This window comes from Martes martes, assembly GCF_963455335.1.
Source record: "Martes martes genome assembly, chromosome: 4".
Lineage (NCBI taxonomy): Eukaryota > Metazoa > Chordata > Mammalia > Carnivora > Mustelidae > Martes > Martes martes.
This window is the reverse complement of record NC_137891.1, coordinates 64391440-64412603: the sequence shown is the minus strand read 5'-3', so window position 1 is coordinate 64412603 and position 21164 is coordinate 64391440. Positions and strand designations below refer to the sequence as shown.

The 21164-nt window shown below is 38.1% G+C and overlaps 1 protein-coding gene across 1 annotated transcript in view; it reads right to left on the bottom strand.

Annotated features, from left to right (window-relative positions):
• LOC308341603 (phosphatidylinositol 3,4,5-trisphosphate-dependent Rac exchanger 2 protein-like) overlaps positions 1-21164 on the bottom strand; it is a gene marked incomplete at its 5' end in the record, with an annotated part of 172548 nt that overhangs the window by 33132 nt on the left and 118252 nt on the right. The window contains 2 exons of the mRNA XM_080801648.1: positions 9068-9190; positions 10526-10595. Of these exons, the coding sequence (XP_080657774.1) occupies positions 9068-9190; positions 10526-10595 (193 nt within the window). The remainder of the gene's footprint in view (positions 1-9067; positions 9191-10525; positions 10596-21164) is intronic.

The window sequence follows — 21164 nt, the reverse complement described above, 5'->3', positions numbered from 1 at the left end:
AAAAAGCCTGTATCCTCTGAAGCATCTGGTCTTTATTTTATAGTTTAAGCATCAATTTAAAAAAGAAAAAGATTAGAGGGGCGCCTGGGTGGCTCAGTGGGTTAAGCCGCTGCCTTCGGCTCAGGTCATGGTCTCAGGGTCCTGGGATCGAGCCCTGCATCGGGCTTCTTGCTCAGCGGGGAGCCTGCTTCTCTCTGCCTCTGCCTGCCTCTCTACCTGCTTGTGTTCTCTGTCTCTCCCTCTGTCAAATAAATAAATAAATAAAAATCTTTAAAAAATAAAAAAAAAGAAAAAAGAAAAATATTAGAAACTTGTGCCAAATCCTTTTCCTACAATGCCTATCAGAGTGGCTGGCAGAAAGAAAGTAGTCGATAAATTTGTAATAAACAGAGAAAAGGGCTCCTCAAATATCATACTGATAATTTAGCAACCTTTATACCAGCATTTTACAAGGGTTGAGACTACTGTCCTACACTCATTGTGAAGAGAGACCAAGAGCTGAGCAGGAAAGAATGAAAAAGAAAAGACTGGGGGTAGCAGTATTTGCCCCCCATCCCCGACTGTCGTGAGCAACTTGGCTTTAGCCAAGTGTATTCGAGTCAGCAAAACTAACATCATGACCTTAACTTCACCCAGACACTTTAGAAGACAGGGGAGCAAAGAAGTGTTCTGACTCAAGCATGCTCTTTGAGGGCTTCATCCCCCATTGCAATCAGTTTATCAACATATTTTTTCCAACCCCACACGGTGTTGTCCCCAGAGGAACCATATGAAACACAACTATGTACATCTCACTGTATTTTCCAGTGATGTTTCAGCATCCCTACATACGTCAGCACCCCTTATAAACACAGCCACCCCTTTCCCTAGCCCCGGGTTGAAGTACCCCAAGAAATTCATGACTGCTTAACACACTGTTATTTCCTTGTCTAATAGGACTGGACAGATCATGAACTGTCTTCATAATAGCAGAGGTGGGTTGTCACTTTAGACTGGCTTATGAAAGCCAACTCTCTTTCTGTGCATCCAGAAAGAATATCTTCTAAATGAGCTCCCACAGATCTCCCTGATGATGAAAACTGTGGCAGCATATCCAAGTACCCAAATAATACCATCACCAAATCTGTAAACTCTTACCTGTCTTCCCAAGGGTGACTGTTATTATCCCCCATTTTATGGAGATGGAAAATGACACCAGCGATATAATGAATTTCTTAAAGTCATTCAGGTAATTAGAGGTCACTTAGTACCAGAGCAGGAATTATAAAAGCCAGGTTTCCTACCAGACTGTGCTGCAGGATCATCTAAAAACCAGCACTCTTGGGACTTTACCGGCATGGCTTGACACAATTCAGTCAATAAACTAGATCAAGGGGATCAAAGAGTCAACTGTGCTGAGAACAGACCGGATTCACTAAGACAATGAAGCTCCAACACCTCCTAAAAAGCCCTAAAATTTCAGTGGCATAGAAGCCTCTTCTGGCTGTGGCAGAGAAAAGGGACCAGTAAATCCTCTTCCTAAAAAAAACAAAAACAAAAACAAAAAAAAAACTGTAACCTCAGCAAAATTGTCAAAAATATCAACTTCAGAGCTCTGGAAATCAACTGAAGTCAAACAAAAGAACCAAGAAATGTTTATTCATGAAAAATTGCTGAAATTTCAGGTAAGAAAGGTGGGAGTCTATAGCATTCTCACAAGAGCTTCTCCTACCTTCCCCCTGCCTCCTCAGCTCACCCTGCACAGTGGCCCTATCAAAATGGTGCTTCCATAGTGGCTCTCCTGCAGTGGCCCCATCACAAGGGCCCTGACATAGTGATAGACCCTGAAAACCTGTTTTCAGGTGGGGCAGCAGAGGGTAAATATCTCACTCCCGAGGGCGTTGTCAATAAAGTTAGCACACTCTATAAGAAAAATGGAGAATGCCCACAATTCTGTTAGCCTGAGATTACAGACCTCTTTGGAGCAGGTAACAGGCTGTGCATCTGCAGAAAAGACCCAAGGGGGAAGGGATGTCCCCATGGAAAGAAAAACCTAGATCTGACTTGAAAACTGCCTACCCTTTGAATGTCTTCCCCACCCCCCTCAAAGTAACACACAGATCCATAGACAAGATGATTAAGGATGTTTGGTCACCTCTGAGAAACCACCAACAGAACTAAGTTAAGCAGTTACTGGAGTGACCCCCTAAAAAGGGAGGCTAAATTATAAAACAAAAAATTGAGTAGCGAGAGCAGCTGTACATACAAGAGTCACAGGTTCTTAAATCAAGTCCAGGAAAGTTACAAAAAAAAAACAAACAAAACAAAACAACACAAACAAAGAACAACCACCAACTTCAGGAAATAGACTTGATAAATTAAGATGAATATTGCTCTTAGAGCAATCACTGCCCCCCCCAAAAAAGTAGTTAAAAAAAATCAACAGAGGAAATAAAACAGTACACTAAGGAAGGTAAAGGAGGAACAGAGGGACAACAACAAAAACACATACAGAAAAAACAATAAAACGGTACCTGTCAATACAACAATATCAATAATTCAGTTAAAGATCAATGAATGGAACACTCCAATCAAAAGTCAGAGATGATCAGGCTGGATAAAAAAGCAAGATCCATAATGATGTACTATAGTTGGCTAGTTGAATTTAAATAAAATAAAATTTTTTTTTAAAAAAGCGAAATCCAACTATATACTGTCTCCCAGGGACATGTTTTAGATTCAAAGACCTAAATAGTTTGTATGTAAAATACTGGAAAAAGATACACAAACAGTACAAGAAGTGTCATGGCTATAATAATAAACCAAAACAGACTTTAAGAAAAGAAATATCCATAGGGACAAAGAAAAACATTTTATGATCAATAGAAATACAAATACAAGCACTTTCAATGAGTATACATTTAACAACAGAGCCCCAAAACATACAAAACAAAACTGACATAATTGAAAGGCAAGACAGACAATTTACAAATTATACCTATAGATTTCAATATCCTACCCTCAATAACTGACAGAAAATCTAGAGGAAAAGAGAAAGAAGAGAAGAACAACACTATGAACAAAACTGACCTAACATTTATAGAAAATTCCACTCAACAGCTACAGAATATGCATAGTTTTTAAGCACACATGGAACATACAGAGAGAGGGAAAAAACAAAAACACAAAAAACCCCAGGACAGACCATATGCTAAACCATAAAAATGTCTTAATGAATTTAAAAAGATTTAAATGATTTAATTATGTTCTCTGACCAAAATGGAATTAAATTTAAAAAGTCAACTACAGGAAGAAATCTGGAAAATTCCAACCTTGGGAAATAAAATAACAGAATGTTAAAACTGATGATTCTAAGATTTTACCCTACCGACAAGCTCAAAAGTCAACCGGCCAGAGATTTCTGGATGCTGGAAGAACACATGAAACTCCTAGGCCAGAGCTACAGGACTTTTTTTTTTTTTCCTTAAAGCAATAGCAGCAGCCATTGTCATTATTTTGGGGCCAGTTTGCCCAGGCTCAGTTCCCAAATCGCAACACAAGGAAGACCAGGTGGCCCATGCACATGGACACCAGGAGAGGAGACCTGAGGCTAAGAACCATGCATCTCTCATGAGGGCAGCAGGCGTGACTGCCTGCCGCTTAGGAGGAAGAGAATATCTCTACCTTCTGATATACACATCCTTTATATCGTGATATAAACATCCTTTAAAGATCAGCCAGAACAAAAGCAGTTGGCTCCTCCGCTCAGAAAATGTGCAGGGACACAGTCCCATGCAGAACTGCCTTCCAAGACAAACTCTAAATAAAGAATAGACTACAGATATTACGAAGGAAACTAGACCTTTTCAATAACTGAATGAAACTCAAAACACATGTAAAATATTATGGAATAAAACTAATGCGGTGTGTAGGACAAAATTCATAGCTTTAAACACCTACGTCGGAAAAAGCAAAAAGTCCCAATAAAAACTCTTGACAAACTATCAATATAGTGGAACTTCTTCAACTGGAAGAGGACATCTGCGACAACAGTTAGCATCACACTTCATGATGAAAAACTGACTGATTTCCCCCAAGATCAGAAACAAGGCAGGCATGTCTGTTCTTATCACTTCTAATCAATAGTAAACTGGTTCTAACCAGTGCAAAACCCAGGGGGAAAAAAAGACATCTATATTGAAAAGGAAGTAATATAACTGTCTTTACTCTCAGATGACTTCATTCTATATGTAAAGTGTCCTAAAGAATCTACCAAAAAACTACTAGAACTAATACATGAATTTAAAGCACATGATACAAAAATATACAATAAACAAAAATAAATAAAAGTCAAATGTTTATATGGTAGCAATGAACAGTCCAAAAAATGATATTAAGATCATTCTGATCACAACAGCATCAAAAAGAGCAAAATACTTGGGAAAAAAATTAACAAAGTAAGTATAAAACCTGAATACAGACTTCTTAAATAAAATGAAAATATGTTCATATGGAAAAAATTTAATAAATCCTACTTCAACAAAATGTAAGAATTTTGATTTCCAAAAGATAACATTTTTAAACACACCACACTGAGTGGGAATATTCACAAATTATATGTCAGATACAGAAGCTGTATCCAAAATAAAGAACACTAATAGCTCAATGTAAGAGAAACATCTCAGTTTAAAAATGGAACAAAAGATTTGAACAAGCCTTTCACCAACAGGATATATGAATGTGTAATAAGAACATTGAAAGCATGCCTGATATCAATGGTCATGGGAGAAATGCAAATAAAAATCATCTTGAGTTAAACTACACATCCACTAACCCAGCTATAATTGCAACTGGTAATACCATGTGTTTGCAAAGATATAAAGAAACTGCAAACGTACATTGCTAGTGTATATGGCACATTTTGGCAGTTTCTTAAACATACACTTACTATGACCTAGCAATTCCACTCTTAGCATCCATCCAAGAGAATAAAAGTACCCACACAAAGACTTGTACATGAATGTTTATCTCAGCATCATTTATAAAACGCTTATAAAACGTTCAAACTGGACATTTCCTTTTTCTATACTAATACCTCTCTCTGAAAAGATCTTCAAGGCCCATCATTAATCATACTTGCTTGCTGACCCAAAGTCCATAAACCGGCAAATGGATAAATAAAATATGGTATAGCCATACAATGAATACTATCCAGCAATAAAAATGAATGGCATATGGATACATGTTACAATGGCGATGAACCTCAAAACATTTTACTCAGTAAAAGAAACCAGGCATAAAATATTACATTGAAGGATTCCATTTGTAACAACTATCCAGAAAAGGCAAACTATGGAGATTGAAAGTAAATCAATGATAGCCTAGAGTTTACAGGGGTTGCAGAGATGGGCCATGAGCAGGCATGAGGGACTTTTCAGGGTGCTAGAAATCTCTATAACTGGATAGTGAGGATGGTTCCTCCACTCCACAATTGGCTAAATATTATTGAATTGTACACTTACAATGTGGTCCTCACTGGCAACTAAATTGTCCAAATGACTACCAAAATATGCATTTCTTTGTGCTCTCCTGAAGAAATGAAACATATATTCTTATTCTTTCTGTGGAAAGTGAGTAAGGAATTTATGCAGGAAAAAGGTCAATCTTTAAATTTCTTTTCTAGCATCCCCAGGATCTGCTTCCTTCCTGGGACTGCCCCGCTTACAGCTCTCTTAGCAAAAGCAAATGAAACCCTAGGGAGCTGAGGGATATAAAAGCGATGATGAACTCTGGAATAAATGTCTTCTCTCACTAAGAATCTGTGGTTCTCACAAACAATTTATAGTCAGCCAGGAGAGGGCATTATCAGTGTTTTCCCATCCATGAGCTTCTGCCAACTCTCCCTGCTTACGATTAGAGTCCTTTGGGACTCTAGTCTCCTAGCCTGGACATATTTAAAGCATTGTCCCATGAGTAATTTTTACACCACATTGACGCTAGTCCTTGGTTCCTTAGAGAGCCTATCAACAAATCACAGCGTATGGTAACAGTCATATATATACTTACCAAAAGAAATGCGCAGATTGTTCTTATTTTGTTAAGTTCAAGAAGCAATTTCTGTGCCTTCTCATGGCTACTGCAATATTCATCACAGATACGAAACTTATCTTTCCGTGAATTCGAATAAGGTAAGTTAGAGAGAGTCATGGTAGTAGCTACTTGGAAAGATTAACCTGTGTGATGTTTGTGAACATACTTTGTGTGTCCAAAGTGTTTACTATATTTTGGGAGCTCTACTCTATGTATGTATCTAAGCACACTATTTATCAATTTTCTCTGATTCAAGAAGAATAATCTGGGAAAAAAGGTTATATTAACTAGAGTCCAATATGATGTATGCAATACTAAGTCAATGAGCCAAATGGTAGCAAATTACAGAGGACAGTACTTAGCTTTCCTGAGAGGGTTCAGATACAGCTTTAAAAAAAAAAAAAGTAGTATCTGAGCAAGGTTCAGAGAGATGAACCCATCATTCCCAGGCAGGGTGAGGGAAGAAAGCATTTTAGCAACAGGGAAAAGCATGTGCCTGATCATGCAGGAATAGAGAGACCTAGTACCCTGCAGTTCACATGCACCAATCTGGACAGCTGTGTTTAGGAGGGACACGGACAAACAAGAGAATAGTCAGCAACAAGTGACTGAGATAATGATGGACTTCGGAGACTCTACTCTAATATGAGACTCTCTGTGATAAAGTATGAGAGGTCATTTCAAGTAGAATGATTTGTTAGTATAATAAAGTAAGGAAATGGTAGCTACTTTCAGACAGCTGTCACAGTGTAATGGGACTTACAACACTGTGTAGCTCCGAAACACAAAACTAAGACCACTGGGTGGAAATTGCAAGGGCAATCCATAATGGGCAGTGGTAGGCAGATTCAGGATTAACATAAAGATCTTCTAGTGTTTATAGCTCTCGCTAAAAGTGATCAAGTAGGAACAAAATAAATAACCTTCGTATTTGCCACAGAAGGGGTACTTTCAAAAAGGGAGTAATTTCACCATCATGGCCTCTAAGCATCCTTCCGTCATTAGATTTTTCTCTCAGTGGCTAGGATTAGTATCTACCAAAGCAGCTCCAATAAGAGGAAGGCACAGAAAATGTATTGATCAAATATTAGAACCGAAGTACACCCTCTGGAATTTCCATGACATACATTTGGAAAGCAACACTGAGTGCTATTTTATATAGCCAGCAAAAAATATATTGAGTTACTTATTTCAAAAGATGGTATGACCCAGAATGAAATACACTTCAGAAATAGTTTAGCTAAATTCATGGATGACAGATTCATAGTGTGTTACTGAGGAGATGGATGTCAGAGTGCAAGATTCCCATGGGACGCCCTGGACTAAGGCAGCAAATGCTCCAGCTGGCAGGAGATGTGAATTCCTTCATGAAGAGGAACAGTCTGGATTAAGTGGATACAAACATGCGTCGTTTCCAGTCATACCCAAGGAAAGTACGGCTTGATCTTCCTAAGCCAAGGAGCCTCTCTCCATTTAATATTAATTACCTTTATGAAATATTTCCTGATTATAAAAAGAACATATGCAGCTCTGTCCACTCCATACAGAATTACAGACCTAGAAACTACATACCGTTACCTTCTAAAGGCTAAATAAAAATAAAAATAAACAAAAATGGACTTCTGTGACAAAATATTCTAATGCATTTTTAAATAAAACATCAGTTATATAGCATTTTGGTACAGAAAGGAATTCAGGTGGGTGTTCTGAAAATTAGCATCAGTGGAATGCTATAAATAGCAGCACTTTTTTTTTTTTTTTTTTTTTTTGCTATGAATGCCCTTCAGTTCTGAAAATAATTTCCATTTTAGATCCTGGATATCAACCTTTTGTCTGTACTGTCATTTGCAAATATCTTCTCCCATTCCGTGGGTTGCCTCTTTGTTTTGTTGACTGTTTCTTTTGCTGTGCAGAAGCTTTTGATCTTGATGAAGTCCCAAAAGTTCATTTTCGCTTTTGTTTCCTTCGCCTTTGGAGACATATCTTGAAAGAAGTTGCTGTGGCTGATATCAAAGAGGTTACTGCCTATGTTCTCCTCAAGGATTCTGATGATTCTGATGGATTCCTGTCTCATGTTGAGGTCTTTTATCCATTTCGAGTTTATCTTTGTGTATGGTGTAAGAGAATGGTCGAGTTTCATTCTTCTACATATAGCTGTCCAGTTTTCCCAGCACCATTTATTGAAGAGACTGTCTTTTTTCCACTGGATATTTTCTCCCGTTTTGTCGAAGATTAATTGACCATAGAGTTGAGGGTCCATATCTGGGCTCTCTACTCTGTTCCACTGGTCCATGTGTCTGTTTTTACGCCAGTACCATGCTGTCTTGGTGATCACAGCTTTATAGGTGACTTCTTACTTTATAAATCAACTGCACAAATAATTTCAACTATCCTGTCCGAAAAGACGGAAATGATTACACGAGCATGATGTGTAATTTGAAACAACTGAGGACTGACTGGTTATTCTTCTGCACCACTCAGTACGACCTTCTGAGAAACTACCCTTGAGAAACACCGAGACTCCGGCGGGCATCTGTGTACCTAGAGTGACACGGCTCGTTCACCTGCAGGCTTGTCACCAGCCGATTAACAAGGGAGCATTCTGACTCACAAAGGCTCATCACGCCATTATAAGAGTAAGGATTTTCTGCCTCAAAAGGGAAATGCTCTATGTTTGGGAGAAACATAAAAATCCATTCATTATGAACAGCCTGAATATTCATTAGGATTCAAAGCTACAGAGGATGCGAAGAACTAACTTGTTGGGAAAAAGAAAAGGCTGTTTATTCTTCACTGAATAAAATGGATGATGTGAGGCCCTCACCCCTTTTCTGGTTCTCAGTGGAAGATTTCATTGGCCTTAAAAGACCCCAAACTTTCGGTGTCACATTTTAATTCTACACTGAGTTCTCACATGCTACTGTGCCAAAAGCTAAACCCTAAAATCTGGGGGGAGGGGGGGCGCAGAGCTTTTAAAATAAACAGAAATTGGTCTTACAAAGTGAAGAAAGCAGGTTCCCACTTCTTGTTGAGCGTTAGGTTCTGGATGCAGGCATTCTTCCACGACTTTTAAAAATTCCTTATGTACAGCAAGGATATCTTCAATGTTTGAGAACAGCATCTACAAATAAATATAATAAGTGCAATAGTGAAGCAGGTCAAAAAAAAGTCCATGAGAGGATAGTATTCTCTTTCCAAGCTGAAAATTTCAGGGCATGCTTATCCTTCCCACCCACCCAGAGGGCAGAGGACCAATTTTGTCTGGATATCCTTTCTACTCCTACACAGCTCTGGGAACCAGGAACCCATTCCTGGCTCTCAGGAAAAGCCCGAGTGACTAAATCCAAGCGTGACAGTCCCCTTTAGTGAGAATGGGCAGCAGGTAACATAGTGCAGGCAGATTTGCTGGCAGGCTTTTGGGGGCAAAGGCTTCTTTGGTCTCTGGAACGGCATCCTGGAATGGACAGCTTCCCCTCTGGAAAGGTGCTGTGTCTGGAAGTGATAGCTTGGACAGCTACAAGGTCATTTTGCAGGGATGAGAGGAGCCAGCCCTGGGGCAAAGTGGATGACCTGGATGGCAAAGTGAAGAGCTAGACAGAACCTGGCAATCTTATCGACCTCCCTGAGTCACAGGGTCCTGAACCTTCTCTTCTGTCTGGAGTCCCCAAATGAGAGCTGAAGTGTCTTCAACTCATTTGAATAATAAGTGTCTTTTGCTTGCGACCTAAAGCACACAAACTAAAATGCTCCCATGGTAAGAGAATTTGAAAGTTCATTTTTAATTTATGAAAAAATAGTCAGAGGAGCCTATAAAAATCCATGGGAATTTTTTTTTTTTGTAAAATAAAACAGCAAATCAGCACCAAAAATAAATATCAATAATAATTTAGGCAGCTTCAATGAATAATAACAGTAGTGCAATTAATTTTCATTTACCTCCTCCCCCTTTACAAAACTCTGCATCATTTTCCTTTCCTGCAGCCTAAAAGGAAAGGCTTATACATGTGTTTCTGAGTTGCAGCCATTATGCAGACATTTTCTGCACCACGGAACCACCCAAATCATTTACTCTTTGGTGATCAAAGATTGGAAGTCACATTTGTCCACATCTTCCCTTCCTAAGCCACCTCTGGCAATGCTCCCACTTAGGGCTCTGTTCCCCCTGCTCACAGACACTGAGGTTCTTGGTCGTGGGTTTGTTTTTCTTCCTCTTTTCAAACTGTCCAAAGGCCTCGGCAAAAAATTGTTCCATGTCTTCTACGCCATCCTCATCACTCTCTGTTTCTTTTCCCAAACCCTCTTTCCCTTTATCTCAGGGTCGCCCACACAAGTGACTGGCGCAGAACTTATAGTGGAACTGAGGAGAAGCTGAAGAGTCTAGAGTAACATCCCACAGAAGAAATTTTAATTAAAAGGGAATGTGTGCTTGGGTTGAGGGCCGACTGTGCCTCCTCACCTTCACTGTTTCTTCTGTTACATTTTTATCAATTTTTGATGCAGCACACTGGTTCATGGTGTAAGAATGCCTGCATGAAACAAATAAAAAGATATTGTGAAGGCAACATTAGGTTAATAAAATAACAAGGTGTTCATTAGAACTAAATTTTTTATAGGAAACCAGATTTTAAAAACCCAATAACTTGGGGCGCCTGGGTAGCTCAGTGGGTTAAAGCCTCTGCCTTCGTCTCAGGGTCCTGGGATAGAGCCCCACATCGGGCTGTCTGCTCAGCAGGGAGCCTGCTTCCTCCTCTCTCCCTGCCTACCTCTGACTACTTGTAATCCCTCTCTGTCAAATAAATAAATAAAATCTTTAAAAAAAAAAACAATAACTACTGAGAATAATAGTTTTGTTGTAAAAGGTGAAACCCTGGTTCACAGTGGTTTCTCCCTGGGAATTATATCCTTCAGAATTTGGGGGCAAGACCAAAAGTAATCATGTATATATGAACTAAATTTATCCACCACAATCTCAATGTTCTGTGGTCAACAGTTAGGAGTCAAATGTTTCCTAAACTTCTAAGTCTTGTGAAGCACAAAACACCAAAATCTAATGAAAAATGGGACTTCTGATTTTAAAAAAGGGGGGGGTCAGAAATTCCAAGGTGATCCTTTGGAACTGAGAGAGAGTGAGATAGACTGAGCGAAGGAAGTAGAGAGTCAAAGATAGAAAGAGAATGAAAGAGAAAGAGAGAAAAGAAAGTGACTCTTCAAGAAGGAATGAAATGATTTCCCTTCCCTTCCTAACTACCTCCTCCCAAGTTTAAGAAAGTCAGATTTTGTATTTCTGGGATCAGGTCAGGGCTCTCCAAAGCCCTATGGTAGGCAAAAAAAGTTCCTTAGTATTTCAATGATCTGGACTCTTCCCAGTAAGTCATTAATTAAGCTTGGATCCATGACCAAGTAAGCTATTATTTTTGCAATGGAAGAAAAGAGTAGAAAGAGCTATTTGTATTGGGTCTTAAAAGACAAAGTTTGGAAGGAAAAGGAGAAGTGACTTTCCATCCAGCAAATCTGGCTTGTGTCTTCAAAACATTGCTCATTAACCACCTAGTAACCAGGTGAAATCATTGATTTCCTTGTCTGTCTTAAGAACTTCAAGCACTACCAGTCAAGTTGGGGTATGACTACACAGCCCATCAATCCCCAGGGCACACAGAGTCTCCAGGGAACCTCTGGATACTATATCAAACAAATGAAGATTAAAGTAAGAATCCCATTTTTGACATGCTATATTTACAAAGACTTAAGAGATTAAGAAAACCCAGTATTGCTCATAACGTTCCAAAGTTATCACCCTCAAGCACATTGGAGTAAGAATATGAAATGGCAAAGGGGCGCCTCGGTGGCTCAGTTGGTTAAGCATCCAACTCTTGCTTTCAGCTCAGGTCCTGATCTTTGAGTTGTGAGATGGAGCCACCCATCAGGCTCTGGGCTGAGTGTGAAGCCTACTTAAGATTCTCTTTCTCCCTCTGCCTCTCCATCTCTAAAAAAAGGGGGGGCGTATAAAATGGCACAACATTTCTGGGAACAACTTGACCATATATCTCAAATTTTTAAATGGGCATACCCTTTAACCCAGAAATTCTTACCTCCATGAATTTATCCCAAGAAAACTTTCAGACAAGATGGAATATTAATTACAAAAGTGAAAACATTGGAAACGACCTAAATGCCCATTAATAAGGGAACCATTTATATTATGGTACATGCAAATTACAAAATACTATGCAGAATTATAATTAGAAATGGAATGTGATAAAAATTTCACAGAAATATGTATAGACAGATGTCTATAAAATATTGTTTCATGAACAAATTTATCAAACAGCTTTCTTGACAGGTACACACATATACGTACGCACATATACGTATTACATACAGGGATAAAGGCATAAATATACTTGTGTAATGGCAGTGTGCATTCATACTAAGAAAAAATATGTAGCACATATCAAAATGCAGCAGTGGTTAAAGTGACCTTTGTATACCTCCTTATGCACAGAATATTTGGCTGTGAGCATACTGTAACATTAGTAAAAAGAAAAGCAAAACTATTTAAAAGAAATAAAACAAATGAGCCATAGGACCTCATTCCTAGCATTAGCTTCAAACCCATCTCTAGTCCCGATTCAATCAGTTCATGTTTCATTCTATAACTACAAAGCCACGTCAATACTAACAGCCTCAACAGAATGAAATAATTCAGCTGAATTAAACAAACTTAATAAGAAAGTAATGGATGTCACTTTGTTTTTTTAATTGGAAACGTGATATGATTTTTGAACTATTATCTAGAGTTAAGTAAAATTGCTCATGAAAAGAGATTTCAAATTTTCTGACTTTGCCCATTTTAATCACTATCAGTCTCATTTTTAATTTTAGATTTGGTTTTGTACGCTCATATCCAAAAGGCTCCATCAGTTCTTTCCACTTAGTCTTAAAATAACATGGTGGTGTATTCGCCTAGTTTACATTTCGTGTTGTCCACACAGTAAACAGGTAACCTCTCATGCAAGCAAAACTGAAAGTTCACCTCTACATTTATAAACCTTTTCCTAGGAGCTGAACTCAGTCACATTCTGAAGCCCATGAATTAAAGTAAGGAGACAGTACGAATGAATCAAAATATGAGTTAGAAAGGCACATACAAACTAAGAAAGTAAACTGTATCTTCACCAGACTTTTTATCTTCTTAGCCTCTGTGACAACATGGAACTTTTTGTTTAGCTGTATATGAAAGAAAACCTGGAAATTGTTAACATTTCTGATGAGGCATTTATCTTCCTAAGAGCTTCATTTTATACACACAGTTCAGTCAGATTTCAGATAGTTTGCCTAGAGCACAAAATCACGAAAACTGACATTCTTGACAAAACATGAAAGTCTTCCTTCCTTAAGATAAAGAAAAATAACGTGTTTTCAGAATCCTCTTGTAACAACCAGCATCTACAAAGTCCTTTCAGACTTTGTAATTGGAGCATTTAATTTTTCTCCAATCAGTCAAAGAAGCATTAATATCCTAAATACAAAAATACATGAGGGATTGCCTACGCTGTTTTATCTTTGCATTCATTAATTCCCCTTGGTCCAGAGTTTCATCAGAATTAGGTCATCTTCACTTTGATATGAATACGTTGAAAATAAGTACTGGAAAAAGCTTGTAATGCCAGTGGTTCTCAAGCTTTTTATTGTGCATGAAATTTGAAGAGTGTCTTCTAATTGCAGATTGCCCTATCCCCAGAAGGTCTGACTCAGCAGACTAGTTGAGGACCCAGAAATCTGCACTTTGGGTAAGTTCCCCAGATGATTCTGATGCAGTTGGTCTAGAGACCACATCTGATGAACACTCCTGTGAGTTCATTCTTCCAAAGACTAAAGAAACAGACTGTGGAGAAACAAGTAAGTGAGTCTCAACAGCAAAAATGGGTTCAGTTATTTCTTCTTCATTTTCAAACCCTATGTCAGCTCCCTCTATGCACAATAACCTCTGGATCTGCCACTTGGTGTTCCTGATCATCACACCAGAGGATACCCTTTGGACCATGAACCTCAAATATGGGCTGCATAAACGGGGCATAATAATGTCTGAAGGCTAGGGAGATGCAGAGACCAGTGAGCTAAGACAGACTACGTTGCATTTGGAAGAGGTAAGGCTCACAGTTGCCCCTACTTGTACCTTCCAGCTTGCAGGTGTGTTAGCATGAAATCAGTTTGCCAGCATTCCCCTAACAATGATTACACAACACATTCCTAGATTCGCTGCAGTCAGGGGCTTCTCTTTCCCTACACCAAGAACAGAACTCTTCATCTCCTCTTCAATTTCTCCCGTATTGTTTTTTCCCTACCATATATTTGGTAAAACAGGGTAAATGCCATATATTAATTAAAGCTTAAGAAAGCTAAAAATGTGCTACCAAGAAAGTAAAAGAAGGAAGAAAACTCATGAGGATATGAGAGAGAGAAGACAGGGGCGCCTGGGTGGCTCAGTGGGTTAAAGCCTCTGCCTTCAGCTCAGGTCATGATCCCAGGGTCCTGGGATCAAGCCCTGCATAGGGTGCTCTGCTCAGCAGGGAGCCTGCTTCCTCCTCTCTCTCTGCCTGCCTCTCTGCCTACTTGTGACCTCTGTCTGTCAAATAAATAAATAAAATCTTTAAAAAAAAAAAAAAAAAACAGAGAGAGAGAGAGAGAGAAGACAGCAATTCCCTTCCTCCATGTCTGTCCATCTGGGCCACTGCTTGCTCAAAGGGTAAGGCAAACTCCACGATGAATTTTATTCTCAGAATGTACCAGTTTACTTTATAATTCTGATGTACTAGTTTATCTCCTTCAACTCATTTTCGTCCTCCCCATTCTTTCCGTCAGGCACGCACAGTAGATCACTCTTAAAAGTCATACAGACATGTTCATCGCTATAACATTTTCAGAAAGTTGTGGATACTCTTCTTTAATACAACACCAAACCTCAGTAAGTGGTCATTTCTTAAAGGGTAGTCATGATTTTTAATCTGAAACCAACCATATCAGTGAACTCTCCACACTCTGTTGCATTAAAACCAACTGATCTATCTGAAGTTTGAAGGGATCTATTACATATGCTTGATGCCCTAAGTTTTTTTAGCAATGGTTCACAGGGAGTTAAACTTATCTTCAGGATATTAACACATTTTGTTATTTAATATCAAAGAAAACCCACACCACAACAGTTAATATCAGTATCCAACTCATTATAAAAAATCTGTAAGTATTAGGAAAGTATCGAGCTCATAGATATAAATTTTCCAAAACTCGAAATTCACTTGCAAACTTGAATTTATCATCATCAACAAATACTATCAGTTGTTTTCCTTGAGGTGACAAGCTTACTTCATTCTTTTTTTGAAAAAAACTATCTGCCAAATGCCCGAATGCCCTGAAACTGAAACATAGTTTATCTCACAGTTGTTATTTCCAGTAAATATAATGTTCCATAGCAACTCAATCACAAATTCTAGTCCCTAGAAACAACCATATTTGAGTATGCAGCAGAAGTACTAGGTATACTTCCCATTTCATCACACAGAATATTAAAAAGGCACATGCTCGAGAGTCAGGACTTAATAAAACTAATAATTTTTACAGCTTTAAGTGAAATTGGCATCCCCTTGTCACTTCCTCATAAGTGAGGACCAGGAAGTATGTAGTGGCTACTAGTAGATTTTCGTGCCACTGCTTGATTCACACTAAAACATCAGCAGTTTTACACATGACTGATTTTCCCCCACCAGTGTAAGCAACAGCACAGTAGGGGTGGGGGGGGGGAAGCAAATAAAGTCTGAGTATTACCACGAGAATAGCTTTGACCTTATATATTCTCCAAAAGGATTTTGCAGAACCCCAAAAAACTGCAAAGCACACATTGAGAACCACTGTTTTAGGCATATAAAACGTATCAATAAACAAAATAGTCAAGAATTTCTGCTCTTATTCTAGTGGGAGGAGGCAGACAATATGCAATAAACATAATAAACCTATTCAGCGTACGAGAAGCTAGGTGCTAAAACTAAGCAATGAACTTACTGTAATAATAAAAACATATCTACACACACTTGAAAAGAAAACAATAATTATTAAATGTTACCAAACATTTAAATTATACCAAGTCTCTACAATCTCTTTCAGAAGACAAGAGTAGAAGAAACATTTCCTAACTTGTTTTATGAGGCCAGCATCACCCTAATACCAAAACCAAAAACTTCACAAGAAAATAACAGACCAATATCTCTTCTAAGTATAAAAGTTCTAAGCAAAATATTAACAAATAAAAGCCACAAATGTCTAAAAACAGTTGTACTCCACAACCAAGGGGAATTTACCATAGGTATGCAAAGCTGGTTCAACATTCTAAAATCAGTTAATGAAATCCATCACATTACCAATCTAAAAAGAAAAATCATATGATCTGATCAAAAGATGAAGAAAAAAGCATTTGACAATTCCAACACCCACTCATGACAAATACTCAGTAAACTAAGAATACAAGGGAATGTCCTCAACATTATTAAAAAAAATCTTTTCAAAAAACCCTACAGCTAACATTATATATAATGGTGAGAAACTAGAAAATTTCCCATTACAATCAGGACCAAGGCAAGAATGTCTCCTGTCACCACTCCTTTTCAGCATTGTCCTCTATTTCCTAGCTAATACAATAAGACAAAAAGGGAAGTAACAGGCATATAGGTTGGAAAGGAAAAATAAAACTGTCTTTGTTCACAAATGATATGATTGTCTATGTGGGAAATGCAAAACAATCGACAAAAAAACCTCCTGGATGGAACTTAGAAGCAATTATAGCAAAGTTGCAGGATACATGGTTAATATACAAAATTCCCTCACTTTCCTCTGTGCCAGCAATGAACAAATGGAATTGAAATGAAAAACACAATACCATTTACATTAGCACCTCCAAAAATGAAATACTTAGGTATAAATCTAACAAAATATGTACGACAGGAGGAAAGCCACAAAACTCTGATAAAAATATACCAAAAAAGACTAAATAAATGGAGAGAGGTAGTCCACATTAATGGATAGGAAGCCTCGGTAATGTCAAGATGTTAGTTCCTCCCAACCTGATTTAACACAACTTTAATCAAAATTCTAGCAAGTTCTTTTGTGGATATCAACAGAATGATTATAAGTTTATATGGAGAATGAAAGACTCAGAATAGCCAAAACAGTACTAAAAAATAAGAAAAAAGTCAGAAGACTGACACTACTTGATTTCAAGGCTTATTATAAAGCCATAATCAAAACAGTATAGATTTGGTTAAAGAACAAATAGGTAAGTGAAATACAAGAGAGAGCCCAGAAACAGACTCACACAAATATAGTCAACTAAGCTTTGACCAAGGAGCAAAGGCTATGCTATACAATGGAGAAAGGATAGTCTTTCTAACAAACAGTGCTTGGAACAACTGGACATCCACATGTAAAAAGACAAAAAAAAAAAAAAAAATCTAGACACAGACCTTACATCCTTCAGAAGATTTAGCTCAAAATGAATCAGACCCAAATATAAAATACAAAACCATAAAGTGCCTAGGATTAACATAGGGGGAAATTTCTAGGTGACCCCACGTATGGTGATGACTTTTTTAGATATAACACCAAAGGCATGATCCATGAAAAAAAAAATTGACAATCCAGACTTCATTAAAATTAAAAACTTTCCCTCTGTGAATGACAAGAGAATGAGAAGACAAGCCACAAACCAGAAAGTATTTCCCTAAGAATTATATGACACGTGTGATAAAGAACCATTATCCAAAAGGTACAAAGTAAAACTCAACAATAAGAAAGTCAACAATGAAATTAAAAAATGGGCAGAAATGAACAGACACCTCCCAAAGAAGATATACTCATGGCAAATAAGCATGTGGAAAGGTGTTCAAATCTTGTGTCATTAGGCAGCTGCAAATTAAAACAACAATGAGATACTACACACCTATCAGAAAGGACAAAATCCAAAATACTCAGAGTGCCAAAGGCTGGCAGGATGGGGAATAATCAGAAACTCTCACTCATTGCTGGTGGGAACGCAAACTGAAACAGCCACTTTGGGAAACAGTTTGGCATATTCTTACCATAAATGTTCTCACCACGCCAATTGAGTGATCGTGTTCCTTAGAAGTTACCAAAATGAGCTGAAAATTTATCCATAACAAAACCTGCACCTGGAAGTTCATAGCAGCTGTATTCCTAAATGACAAAAGTTGTAAACAACCAAGATGTCCTTCAGTAGTGAATGGATAAATACATCCAAACAATGGAATATTCTCAGCCTAAAAAAGAAATGAGCATGATCTGGCCCCTTCCTCCTCTCCTATTCTGTCTCATCCCAGCTTCCCCATTCTGGACCACGGCCCAACCACAGCCACCTCTCTGAGCCTCCCCAACAAGCCACGCCTACTTCCACCTTGGCACCTTTTCACAACCTGCTTCCTCTGCCTAAAACCCTCTTCATCTGGCTGCCTCCTGCTGTCACTCACTCCTAAGCTTCAGGTCTTTCATGGCCATCCAGTCTAAGTGTTCCCTTTCCCACCCCCCATCATTACCTACCTACCCCATTACTCTACTTTATCTACCCTATGGCACTACCTGCTCCTCCACGTCCCATTTTAGGTATTTGTTTACTAGTCCCCCACATTCATACCAGAGTTCTGTGAAGGCAGTCTATCTGTTTTGCTCACTCGGGTTTCCCTGGTGTCTCCCAACAATGCCTGGCACTTGGTAAGCACTCAATAACTTTAGTGGTATAAGTAAAAAATATTTTCTTCACTAGAGGGTCTTTGTTTCTAAAGACCACCAGACTGTGTAGTATTAATTCCCCTAGTGTATTATCTTCCCAGCTATTAGAATATAGCTAATCATCAGCAACTTAGAATATAAGAATGTCACACAATCGCTTTTCTTTTTCATCATCATATACCAGGGTATCTCAATATTAACACTCTTGACACTTGTGCCAGAAAAATGTTGGTTGTGGGGTTTGTCCTGTACATGTAGGATGTTGAAGAGTTTCATGGCCTGCACTGACTACATGCTAACAGCAACTACCATCCCAGTTGCAACAACCAAAAATGTCTCTCCACGTTGCCATGACTCAGCACCCCCACAGTGGTGCAATGGAGCGCCCCTGGTATATACAATCCCAAAATACCTATAGCACTGTTAAGGAAATTCACAAATTTGAGACTAAAAGCTTCTGCATTATCAACATCTTTGGGCTACTTTATAAAAATAAGTAATTTTTTCTGTCTTCCTGGGCTTTAGCAATGTCCCATATTTCTCCATGTATCTTCTTATTTCAATGATTTTGGTAGATTGTAAGTAAAAAGTCCACCACATTTTTATAAAATTATTAGGCAGAGTTTATATTTAAAGTTCCTTTCAGACAAAGCGGATTTTTTAAGGCTCCCTTTGTTGTATAGTTTCAACTCAGACACAATGAACAACAATTATAAAATACTTTGAGTTTGCATGTCTGTTCTCCATCAGACTATATAATGCTACAGAAAATGTACGGGCAGCATGTTTTCATCTTTGGGAACAGATATTAGTTTGTCCCTGGACTGCCATGACAACATTCCACCCATACAAAACTCCAAAAACTGAGAGAATAATAAATCACTTGTCACTCGTACAGTAGCACTGAAGACTAACCCTCTTGGGCATCTATCTCTCTAAAAACCATTAAAGGAAAACATATGCCACCCTGGGTTACTCAGATAGATGCCTAAAAAGATCACAGTGATACCAAACACTATGTCAATATCCAGAGAAAAAACCCTTGGAAGGTTGGTGTTTTTTCATGATTCAGAACCAAAAGGATTCATTATGTCCTATTTGTTGAGAGTCTGTTAATATGTACTCAATTTCCCACATAAAGATGTTTTATTCTTTCTCAAAACAACTATTATTTCAAAATTAACATCACCAACATCTAGGCGAAGACAATTTTTCACCATACCACCATACTTTTTAAACTTCCTTGACTAAAACTTCCCCAGAATTTTGAGAATAATTAAAACGTTATTTAGTGTCTTCCATTTGACCTCAATGTGTTAAAAGGCAGCATGACAGAATTGTGCTCTTCAGGACTTCTCAGGGGAAAGAATTCATGAAGGATCAGCATGTAATCAGTACTCTAACTACATACAAGGCACAAGATTTTAAGGATGGTTAATAGGTGACTAGAGAGCCACTAGTGAAAATGGACAGAAGATGAAGGAAAAACCAAAACCATGATCAATGGAATCTCGGAGATGCATAAAATTGAAAGGAGAGTAAAAATCAGAAAATGTATTAAGTGATTTCAATAACATACCAAAATAAAAGCAAACTCTTCCGAAGTGTGGTTTTTGTCAATTTTTGTTATTTTGTTAAGTTTTTGTTTTTCTCTTGTGTGTTTTTGTGATTTCAATTCCTACCGTCTCATCCTCACCGCTCAGCCCATAAAAGTAGATTAATAATAACCATCTTTCTTGGATATTTAACTTCCATTGACTTAAGGCAATAAGTTAAGTCTAAAGCAGAGATCAAAATCAGTAGAGGTATTTTTGAATGTAACACAATTGGTTAAAATATTGTTTCAACTGCTACCGTTTAAGGAAATAAGAACATTCACATAAAAATCAATCATTACAGTCCCTCTTCAAACACAGAGAACAAAAAAAAAAAATCAACCCAGGTTCCACATTCCTGAATGGTAGCAATAGCCTGGAGCAAAAGCAACCACAAGTTTCCTTCACTCGCTGCAGTCGTCACTATTCCCTGTTACCCCCCAGACCAAAACTAAATGGCAATTGTTTTTTATTCTCAACACTAATACTGTTATCTAATTTACATAAAATTCATTTTCCTGATTTTTGTGACTTAGAAATCTCTGTGGCCCTTTAAACTTTCAGCACATAATCTAGAGGTTTTGCCAAGGCCCTGTTGGCTTTTATAAAGCTTTCTTTAATAGTAATCATTCTGTTAGGGTCCGAGATCAAAGGAAGGAAACCAACACAAAGCGAAAGTCAAGCAAAGCTTTACTTTGCACCAAGCATCGA